Source organism: Bison bison, unplaced genomic scaffold (genome assembly GCF_000754665.1).
Source record: "Bison bison bison isolate TAMUID 2011002044 unplaced genomic scaffold, Bison_UMD1.0 scf7180017864068, whole genome shotgun sequence".
NCBI classification, from domain to species: domain Eukaryota; kingdom Metazoa; phylum Chordata; class Mammalia; order Artiodactyla; family Bovidae; genus Bison; species Bison bison.
Window position 1 is genome coordinate 5516001 of NW_011494640.1, and position 12057 is coordinate 5528057.

Below are 12057 nucleotides of genomic sequence, written 5' to 3' on the forward strand. Positions count from 1 at the left end.
AAAGTCCGTCTAGTCAAGGCTATGGTTTTTCCTGTGGTCATGTATGGATGTGAGAGTTGGACTGTGAAGAAGGCTGAGCGCCAAAGAATTGATGCTTTTGAACTGTGGTGTTGGAGAAGACTTTTGAGAGTCCCTTGGACTGCAAGGAGATCCAACCAGTCCATTCTGAAGGAGATCAGCCCTGGGATTTCTTTGGAAGAAATGATGCTAAAGCTGAAACTCCAGTACTTTGGCCACCTCATGCGAAGAGTTGACTCACTGGAAATGACTCTGATGCTGGGAGGGATTGGGGGCAGGAGTAGAAGGGGACGACAGAGGATGAGATGGCTGGATGGCATCACTGACTTGATGGACGTGAGTCTGAGTGAACTCCGGGAGTTGGTGATGGAGAGGGAGGCCTGGCGTGCTGCAATTCATGGGGTCGCAAAGAGTCAGACACAACTAAGCAACTGAACTGAACTGAACTGAAACTCCCCCAGATCCATGTATTTAAATCCTAAACCCCAGTACCTCGAGTATGACTGTAGTGGAAGATGAACCTTTAAACAGGTGTGTGCGTGTGTGCTCAGTCATGTCCGCCTCTTTCCAACATCATGGACTACAGCCCATCAGGTTCCTCTCTCCATGGAATTTTCCAGGCAAGAATACTGGAGTGGGTTGCCATGTCCTACTCCAGGGGATCTTCCAGACCCAGGGACTGAAATGTCTCCTGCATTGGCAGGTGGATTCTTTATCAACTGCACCACTGGGAAGCCCAGTAGGTCACATGGGTGGGCTCTAATTTAATCTGACTAGGATTCTTATAAGAAGAGGAAATTTGGACACACAGAGAGGCCCCAGGGAGAGGGTATCCACACAGAGGAACAGAGTTCGGATTCTGGTTTTGTTGATGGATTAGATCAAACACAAAAGAGAAAGAAAGGAACCAAGGATAACTTTAGGACTGGGGCCATATTTTGGCAGGGGGAGGATCAGGAGGTATTTTTGGGCATGTTACCTTTGAGCGCCTACTAGATATCCTTGGTAGAGATAGCAAGGGGGCACCTACATAAATATCTGAGTGTGGAGTTATGGGGAGAGGTGCAGACTTGAGGCACCAGTTTGGAACTTTCCGCTTATGGGCTGCATTTAAAGCTGGAGCCACAGGAATTCTCTGGTGGTCCAGTAGTTAAGAATCCACCCTGCAATGCAGGTGACGCAGGTTTGATCCCTGATGGGAGAACTAAGATCCCACCTGGCACGGAGCAACTAAGCCAACAACTAGAGATCCCAAGGGCTGCAACTAAGACCTGATATAGTTAAATAAATAAAGATTAAAAACAGAAAACTGAGCCGATCCTCCCAGGGAATAAGTGCAGACTGACAAGCTGACAAGAGAAGAGGCTCATAAGCTGAACCCAGGGCCCCATGTTTAGATTTGGAAAGATGAGAAGGACCCAGCAAGGAGACCAGGAAGATGCCAATGAAGCTAGAGGAGGACCAAGACCAAGGTGCTCCAGGAAGCCAGAGAAGAAAACGTCACCCAAAGCAAGAGAACACGGTTCTGGTCCTCTGTCGGGGCTGACACCAACATTGACCGCAATTTGTAGAAACTTCCCACTGGTCTTTAGGATGTTAGCAGGAGAAGACCTTTGGAAGACAAAACTTTGAGGGGATCTTGGGAATGTGATGAAGAGCGGATGGGTAAAATAAATCCAAACATCTTGTACTTACTAAGAACAGCAAACAAAGATTAAAGAGCTGATTCTGTACCATTCTAAAAACTTTTCATATGTCAGGTCATCAAATGCTCACAGCGAACACACAGAGCAAGCATTTGACCCCCTAATATGAGGAGGAGAGTGCTTCCCAGGTGGCACTAGTGGTAAGAACCCACCTGCCACTGCAGGAGACACGAGAGACTCGTGTTCGATCCCTAGGTCAGGAAGATCCCCTGGAGTAGGAAATGGCAACCCTCTCCAGTATTTTTGCCTGGAGAATCCCCATGGACCAAGGAACCCGGAGGACTACAGTCCATGAGGTTGCAAAGTGTCGGACATGACTGAAGCGACTTAGCACGCATTGAGAAGGACATGGGCTCACAGAGGGGGTTACACATCTGGGCAGAGACAGCAGAGATTCAAACCTGGCTCTGACCCCTGACCCCACTCTGTGCCACAGCATACCCCTCTTCTGCTGCCGAGGGCTTTCTGAGGGGTTCTGAGGGATTCCCTAAGAACCAAGGGGAAGGAAGAGGGGAAACAGCAGTGCTGCTCAGAGTTTTCCCCTCTGTCAAGATTCCAGTGCTATAGGAAGTTTACAAAGTGAGACATAGACGTCTTTGAACTTGCCAGGCTGATTTAATTTGCTATCTCCGTGCTGTTCCTGGCATGAGACTGCAGCTCACAAGGCTGCAATTTTAAAAGCCTGTTTGGGTGTATTCCTCAACTGAACTCCTCAACTCACCTCTCTCCAGGAGGGAGTGGAGCCAGCAGGAGGCCTCAGTCAGACTCATAAATTCCCCCTTTATTGCTTACTCTTCCAGGACCAGGAAATCCACAAGTGGTCATCCTGAAGCTGATGTTGCCCCCACTCTGGTGTTTTATGAGGGGGCAAGGGTGTTGGAGACGCCTGGGGCTGCAAGAAACAGGTAATGGTTTGGCCCTCACACCTCTACTCAAAAGACAATCACCTCCCAGACTCTGCTGTTGGTCCAGTGGATAAGAATCCGCCTGCCAGTACAGGGTTCGATCCATGCTCTGGGTGGATTTAGAGTCCACAAGCCATGGAGCAACTGAACCCATGTGTCACAACTATTGAGTCTGTGCTCCAGAGCCTGTGCAGCTTCACTGCAACTAGAGAAGCCCAAAAGCACCCTATAGTCCGTGCTCCGAAACAAGAGAAGCCACTGCAATAAGAAGCCCGTGTATCAAAACTAGAGAAAGCCTGTGCCCAGCAACAAAAACACAGTGCAGCCATAAATAATATAAAAATAAAATAAAACAGCTAAGTTCTTAAAAAAAAAAAAAAAAGACAATCACCTCCCATCTCTCTGGCCCAAACCCCCATCTTCAGGTTTTTGTCGAGAGCTGTCAGAAAATCCCATGTCAATGGATGCTCAGCACTCCCTAGTCATATAGCTCCAGATTAGGTACTATTGTGCTTAGAAAATAAAATGGAACCTGACTCGGAAACAAAATATGTTTTATAGACGTTTACTTTATAACTATCTTTGCAGAAACCTGTCTATTCCACAATTAAATAAGTAAGGCATGCATGGACTTATTTTTGTTCAGTGAAAAGTAGACAGTCTTCAGCATGGTTCTTTGCAGGCCTGTAATGAATTTCATAACCAAAAACTGAGGAGTTTGAGGAAGCAAAACCCAACCAAACCTATTCACATGTTATAATGTTAAAAGAGAGAAAATCTTTCAGAATTTTGATTATCAAAGATCCACCTAGAATGGGCCTTTTTTTAATTTACATTTTTTATTTGATAGTTCCTTTCAATCAAAGTTATGGAATAAAATCTCTTTTAAAGCTGCATGTATGAGCACAAAATAGTCATGGAGATGGTATATAAAAAGCCATGACTTTGATCATATGTCATTAATTTATTTTTTTGTTAGAATCGCTGAGAAAACAATAAAAAGCAGTCTTCCATCATTATTAAAATTGTCTATGGAAATAATAAAAGTTATTTAAAGTAAAATAATTGATGATATGCTTTAATTGGTGGTAATAATTTCTCCTAAGTAAATTACTAGACCAGAGTGTGCCTTTTAAAAATCAGATTTGGGGGGACTTCCCGGGTGGTCCAGTAGCTAAGACTTCGAACTCCAAATGTGGGGGGCCTGGGTTTGATTCCTGGTGGAGGAATGAGATCCCACATGCCACAACTTAAAAAAAAAAAAGATCCTGCATGCTGCAACCAAAGCTACCACGTACCACAACTAAGACCAGGCTCAGCCAAATAAATAAATAAAAATAAACAAATAATAAAACAAAGATTTTTTTTCCTACTCTCAATGCTTAGGCCTGGCAATGTCAGTAGTTAGCTATGGGATCTGGGAAAGTCACACCCATTCTGAATCTCATTTGAGAAATAGGGATAAGACTATTTCACAAGAATATTATAACAATTAAATGAGAATATGTATATAAAAGTGCTTGATGTTAATATTATTAAAATTGCTTGCTGCTGCTGCTGCTAAGTCGCTTCAGTCGTGTCTGACTCTGTGCAACCCCCAAGACGGCAGCCCACCAGGCTCCCCTGTCCCTGGAATTCTCCAGGCAAGAACACTGGAGTGGGTTGCCATTTCCTTCTCCAGTGCATGAAAATGAAAAGTGAAAGTGAAGTCGCTCAGTCATGTCCGACTCTTAGCGACCCCATGGACTGCAGCCTACCAGGCTCCTCCATCCATGGGATTTTCCAGGCAAGAGTACTGGAGTGGCTTGCCATTGCCTTCTCTGAACATTGCTTGCTACCTACTCCTAATAAAATGAGAATCTCTAAAATGCCTTCTAGATTTAAGATTTTATTATTAAGAACTAATTATTAAAAAGAGTCCTTTCTGAGACATATACTGAAGTAGTTTAGGATGAAATGATGTAACATCTGAGGTTTACTTCAAAGTAATCCAATGGGAACAGAAGGTTTGTGTTTTGAGTATTGTTGAATTGGGTTACGGGTGCATCTGACCTTTTTTTTTTTTAAACATTCTGTCTACATTTATGTCTGAAATTTTCACATTGAGAAGAAAAAAAGCAAAGGAGAAATTGAAGGGCAATTTCTATTATTTAGTCCAAGTGCTACTTAAGACTGATTTTGGGGAATTCCCTGGAGGTCCAGGATTTAGGACTCCATGCTTCCACTGCCTAGGGCCTGAGTTACATCCCTGGTCATGGAACTAATGATCCTTCAAGCCATGTGACATGGCCAAAAAAAAAAAAAGACTGCTTCTCATGAAAACCTGGCTATTAAAAGAAATGGTAGGGATTTTAAATGAATGCCAAAATGCATAAGAATTTAAGGACTTGATAATTTGATTGTTTTGGAATAATCTTTTAACTTATTTTTAACTAAAGGAAAACCATTTTAATTAAATATTAGGGAAAAAATCATATTTACTACATGATTTAAGATTATTAATGATGGGAATTCCCTGGCAGTCCAGTGGCTAGGACTCAGCATTTTCATCCATATGGCTTGCAGGCACAGGATGGATTCCTGGTCAGGGAACTAAGACACCACAAGCTGAACGGCCAAATAAAAAAAGATTATTAACGATTTTTTTGTAGGGGCCACATTTCTTGGCATGTGGAATCTTAGTTCCCCAACCAGAAATCAAATCCACACCCCTTGCAGTGGAAGTGTGGAGTCCTAATCACTGGACAGTCAGGGAAGTCCCTCAGAGATTTTTTTTTCCAAAAGAAATTTCAGGATACGTTAACAATTTTCTATTTTTTAAGAACCCAATATTCTATCATATCTGTTATAGCCAATTAAGCACATAGCTACATATCAATATTTCAAATGGTGAGATGTTTGCTACTTCACTGACAAACTCTGTCACTAATTAAAGAGAACTTCACAGTAGCAAGTACATAATACACTCCCTTCCTTACCCTGAAGATGTGACTTCTCTAGGAAGTCTTCATGAGTTTCTTTTGTTTCTCCAGGTTTTGTTGATCGATACTCACTCCTCAGAGAGATCTTCCACCATCTAAAAATTACCTGCGATTGAACAGACTGAAGGTGAGATGAGTTAAAACCAATTGCAATGCCAACAGCCGAGTTTAGGTCTGGGGTCTTTAAAAAAAAATCACTATCTTGGAAGGCACATAAGGCTGTGTGTCCAACATCAGCCATAACTTCTAAACTGGTGTCACATCAAATTAAAAGTGAGGTCTGTGCATCAGGGAACATTTTCCTTAGAGATTAGGGGCACAAAACCAAAATGCTGGAAGGAATCTTAAAAAAATCTATCAAGTAAATTGATGCTTAAATCACCCAGAACTGAAAGGATAGGTGTTTCTGAGAACACAGATTCTTTACGTACAGGAGCCAATTCCAAAGTAAAAATTGCTTGGTTCTCCTCCTCCTCCCTGTCCTGTCTACCAGGCAGACACAAGGAATGGATGTCTTTCTCATGGAGAATGACAGGTACTTGGACAGAGCCAGGGAAAACACCATCATGCCTTGACTGATGCATCAAAGTGTCGTTACCCAGGACACTTCTCGGTAATGGATCTGATAATGGTAATCTGATAATGTGTTTGACTGTTGCATTATCATGTTAATGATAATCTGATAATGCATGAGCATTTTGGTTTATCAGAAGCAACCTTTTTTCCACAGTTATGGACTGCAGTTACATTCAGTGTTGATTTCATGACAGTGAACTCTTTCTGCACCGGGGCTCCCAGGAACAGATGGGTAAGGAGATAGACAGTCCTGAGAAACTGGCTGGCTTCACAGTCCTGGGTTCTTCCCTCACTGGCATTACCATGTCAGGTTAAAAATGAGCTCAAGTTTCTACTCAAGGAGAAATAGTTAAGCAAGTGAAACTCACTAAGAGGCCTCCCTTTGTTTAGTTTCCTCTCGTCCACCCTGTCCATTCAGCACTCCTGGTGGTCCTCACAGATCCTGGTGCACCTCCTTGGGCCACTGCCCTGGTCTCTATCCATTCTCCTCTCTTTTCTGGAGGCCCTTCCTGGTGCTGGTCTGGGAAGCCCATCCCTGTAGCCTATGAACTGCACAACTTCCGTTCTTCCTCACTCCTTTCCCCTTGCCTGTGGGTCTGGTCATCAGCCAGCTTTCCTCCCCTTCAAGAGTTGCCTCCAAATGGCCTAACATCTCCTGAGGTCCCCTCCCTCCAATCTCCCCAACCACTCTCCATTTCTGATTTCTGAAAGATGGCGCAACTCTCTCTCAGGAGCAAAGAGACCCTTCATGCCATCTTACCTAGCTCCCTGCCCAACAGAAAGTAGGTCCTCAGAAAATACTCATGGGATGAACTAGTGAAGTTGCTCAGTTGTGTCCAACTCTTTGCGATCCCATGGACTGTAGCCTACCAGGCTCCTCCAATCATGGAATTTTCCAGGCAAGAGTACTGGAGTAGGTTGCCATTTCCTTCTCCAGGGGATCTTCCCGACCCAGGGATAAAACCCAGGTCTCCCGCATTGCAGGCAAATGCTTTACCGTCTGAGCTACCAGGGAAGCCCCATGGGATGGGATGAACTAACGAGTGCTTTTCACTTAGATTTTATTGCTAATCTCTACGGGAGCTTCCCTGGGAGTAGCCCAGTTGGTAAAGAATCTGCCTACAATGCAGGAGACCTGGGTTCCATTCCTGGGTCAGGAAGATCCCCTGGAGAAGGAAATGGCAACCCACTCCAGTGTTCTTGCCTGGAGAATCCCATGGACAAAGAGCCTGGCAAGCTAAAGTCCATGGGGTTATAAGAGTTGGACATGTCTTAGCAACTAAACCACCACCACAGGAGCTGAGGGGAAAATATGTACTTAAGTTACAGAGCTCCGTAATCTCACAAAACTGAGGTAGCTGATTCCTTTCAGAAAATCCCTTCGCCTTCCTCTTTTGTTTTTTTCCTGGCATGAGGCTCGCCAAAATCATTCTCTTAAGCATCTTTCTGCCCCATCTGCATAAAGTTAAGGGTTAATCAGTCTCCTAGGGCTACCATAGAAAAATACCACAGACTGGCTGGCATGAACAATAGAAATGTATTCCCTCACAGTTCTGGAGGCAGGAAGTCCAGGACCGAGGTGTTGGCAAGCTTGGTGTCTCCTGAGGCCACTCTCCTTGGCTTGCAGGTGACACCTCTCACTGTGTCCTCACACGGCCTTTCCTCTGAGCATGTGCAACCCTGGTATCTCTTCCTCTTTCTTTAAGGACACTGGTCCTGTAGGACTAGGGCCCCATCCTTATGACCTTATTTAACTTTATTTAGTTCCTGAAAAGTCCTATCTACAAATACAGTTTTCAACATAAGAATTTAAAAAGTGTGTTAGTCACTCAGTCACATCCAACTCTTCATGAACCCATAGACTATAGCCCTCCAGGCTCCTCTGTCCAGGGATTTCCCAGACAAGAATACTGGAGTGGGTAACCATTCCCTTCTCTAGGAGATCTTCCTGACTCAGGGTTCAAAACTGGGACTCCAGGATTGCAAGCATATTTTTACCATCTGAGCCACCAGGGACACAATTCAATCTATTAAAAAAGGATATCAGGAGTTACAGTAGAAGAGCATGAATCTTGGAGCAAAGATAGACCTAGCCCATTTATTTAATCTCTCTGTACTTCTATTTTAACTTCCATTTCCTTCTATTAAGTATCTTTAAAATTAATATTAAATATTATGACAAATATTTCCTTTCTATTGGATATGCAAGGTCATTTGAATCTAACGCTGGGTTCTTTATGCACATAATCTAGAACTTGTAGGACTAGCTGTGAACTCAGAAATAATTTAGTCCATTTCCTGCCACTCATCTGAATGAGGAAAACACTTCAAAGAGGTTACGTGAGAAATGATAGGTATCCCTCCTTACATTCCCAGTGAATTTATAGCTTTTGCCTGGACATGAAGGAACTCAGAGATGAAATGATAGGTGAAAACTGACTTTATTTAGAGAAAAACACACTTCACAGACAGTGTGGGCCATCTCAGAAGCTGAGGGGCCTCACAATATGGCATGGTTAGTTTTTATGGGCTGGGTAATTTTCTAATGAATGGGAGGGTTATTCCAACTATTTTGGGTGGAGGGGACAGAGATTTCCAGGAATTGGGCCACTTTTGACCTCTTATGTTTGGCCTCAGAACTGTCCCGGTATTGGTGGGTGTCATTTAGCATGCTAACGTATTACAGAGATCCTGCAATGAAGCTCAAGGTCCACTGGAAGTCTACTCATCTGCCACCTTGGATCTAGCTGGTTCTAACCAGTTTGTCAAGTCCCATTCCTTTAAAGGTTGTGCTCTGACCGCTTCCCTCCTGTTTCACCTGCGGCCTATACCTACCAGATGTTATCTTACAATTGAATTCTAACAGAAGAAAGACAGACACCGCAGGAGTCCAAATCATGTTTCTGGAAGCTCAGTGGAGTGCCCCGCAGCCCCAACCCACTTTAACATTCTACAGGAAACTTCACAGCAAAGTTTCTCTCTGGGGCAAGTGCTCCTGTTATAATGATCTAATCAGCTACCCCTCTAGCCAGATCAAGCAACTATATTGTAGGTAAAATGGAAAATTTTGGAACACATGGAGTTCTAGACAGGATGCGACCCCAGAAACATTTGATTACTGAGCCTACTTATGTTGTTCAAAAAAATGCGGAAAGACACCTTACAGCCTTACTTGTAGCTTCATATCTTGCACATCAATCATTTCATCAATTAAAAATTATTTCTGACATTCCTTCTGCTAATTAATTAAACCCTCGGGGACTGATTTAGAAGGCAATATTTGAAGTGCTTGTTGTAACAGCCTCAGAAGGGAGGTTCCTCAGGGCACAGACTCAAGTTACCTTGCAATACCGACAAGCATCCTACTGGCTCCTCTGAGGTATTTAAAGTAAATGCCTGAGAATAGAACACTCGCCTAAGGAAACACAGCTGACTAGAACCAGAAGCCAGCCTCCTCACTCCTCACTCGCAAACACAGGGCTTGTTGTGAGTCACAAAGCTCTCTTTACATAAAATCTACACTGCTCTGCGTATCAAAGCAGTTCACAGAAATCTGACCCTCAGAACCATAACTTAGCCTGGTCAAGACTCTATTATGTGAGATATTAAAACTTGTTAAAAGGACTACCTGGTGGTCTAGGGATTAAGCATCCACCTTGCAATGCAGGAGACATACGTTCGATCCCTGATCAGGGAACTAAGATCCTACGTGCCACAGAGCAACTAAGCCCGTGTGTCGCAACTACTGAAGGCTATGTGCTCCAAGCCCGTTGTCGTTGTTTGGTCTCTAAGTCATGTCTGACTCTTTGCGATCCCATGGACTGCAGCATGCCAGGCTTCTCTGTCCATCACCATCTCCCTGAGTTTGCTCAAACTCATGTCCATTGAGTCAGTGATGCCATCCAACTGTCTCATCCTCTGTCACCCCCTTCTCCTCTTGCCCTCAGTTTTTCCCAGCATCAGGGTCTTTTCCAATGAGTCAGCTCTTCGCATTAGGTGACCGAAGTACTGGATCATCAGAGCCATGCACCAAAACAAAAGATCCCTCGTGATGCAAGAAGATCCCCCAGGCTGTAACTAAGACCCAATGCAGCCAAACAAATATTCTTTAAAAAACATATTAAAACAGAAAAAGATACTAGACATTGTCTCTCAAATTAGTTAAGCTTTTCTTAAATGACAAAACTCAATACTTGTGAAGACAAGGAAAAATGGGAGCCCTCAACACTCATTGAGAGGAATGTAAATTGACTTGATAATATCTCCCCCAAACCTTGAAATCATCCATCTCCTTTGACCCAGACATTCTACTCTTAAAGAATTTATCAGAGATGTATACGACATTTTTTATATAAGAAAGTTTGTTGTAGTCTAATTATGTGTGTGTGTGTTAGTCACTCAGCTGTGACCCCATGCACTGTAGCCTGCCAGGCTCCTCTGTCCCTGGAATTCTCCAGGCAAGAATACTGGAATGGGTTGCCATTCCCTTCTCCAGGGTATCTTTCTGACCCAGGGATTGAATCTGGGTTTCTTGCATTGTAGGCAGATTCTTTACCATCTGAGCCATCAGGGAAGCCCATAGGCTAATTATAATAATGAAAAATCAGTGCTGACCTAAGGGTCCAATAGTTGGGAGTAATTAAATAATCATGGCACATTTAGATGATGGAATACTCTGTCGCCAATAAAATAATTTGTGAAGAAATGACTAATAACATAGACCAGTGTTAACGATCACTGGTCAAAAGGCTTGAAAGTATATACACCACAGCTCCAAATATTTAAAGGAAAATATATGTGCAGGGAGAAGGGGCATTAGCTTGGCAGTAAATGCAACAATTTCACATGACAGATCAGCTTGAAGGAAGCCAAAGAGGATCCCCTAAGTAGTTATGAATTGGGTACCAGCTCTCATGGTATTAGCTGAAGTCAGAACACATAGAAAGTTATTCTTATATGTTTATTTCTATTTTGAAAACCTTAAAATCTGTAAATACTCTTTTGAACATATTCTTATCAAATGTGAATGTTTTGGTAATGAAGAATCCTGCCTGCAAGAAAAGCCACAGAGGCGCTTCCCAGGGGTTTTGTGACTGTTTAGACCTGGCTAGCTACTCCAGTATTCTTGCTTGGAGAATTACAAGGACAGAGGAGCCTGGCAGGCTACAGTCCACGGGGTCACAAAGAGTCAGACACGACTGAATAACTAACACAACAGACCTGGCTAGAATGAGAGTTTCACCAATCTCCCAGCTACCTGTGAGCAGTGCGTGACTGTCTATTATGAAGAAGTGGATCTCAGATGAGTAAAATAACTTGCCCCAGCATCTCTTACCAGGCAGAGGCTGACCTAGAAAAAGTCTAGTTCTTTTTCACTGCCGAATACCCTCTCCAGGAGGGGCGAGCAGTCAGCCTCGTTATCATTTTGTATCTTAATAGAAATCCTGTGATCTGTTAGAATTCTTTAAAATTGTTGGTTAAATTTAGCATATATTTAGATTTCTCATGTATTTCCAGGGAATCATTTCAATAAATTTGAAAACTGAACTTACTTCCAAAAGAGAAGTCTAAGATTCCTCACTAATCCCCCAACATCTTTTCTGCACAAATTATCCAGACAATGAGGTATCTGTCATTCACCCAGTGAAGGTCCCTAGAGCTTAAGTCTTTTTCCAACAGGAGAGGGACTCACAAGGCAGCCCTCCAGGGGTCATTGGGAAATGTTGTACACCACAGGCATCTCAGCATTTGGATATATTTGGACAACACACACCCCAATCCCAGTCCCCCAGATCAGAGCCCATCCTACTCCCATCACGATACCTGGCTGAAAACTCCTGCTACTGGGATAACAGAAGAGACTCTGGTATT

At 43.3% G+C, this 12057-nt stretch overlaps 1 protein-coding gene across 3 annotated transcripts in view; it reads right to left on the reverse strand.

Annotated features, from left to right (window-relative positions):
- FBXO36 (F-box protein 36) overlaps positions 1-12057 on the reverse strand; it is a 102508-nt gene that overhangs the window by 37065 nt on the left and 53386 nt on the right. For all 3 annotated transcript variants that reach the window (XM_010837021.1, XM_010837020.1, XM_010837022.1), the window contains exon 2: positions 5608-5716. In XM_010837021.1, coding sequence (XP_010835323.1) covers positions 5608-5716 — 109 coding nt within the window. The remainder of the gene's footprint in view (positions 1-5607; positions 5717-12057) is intronic.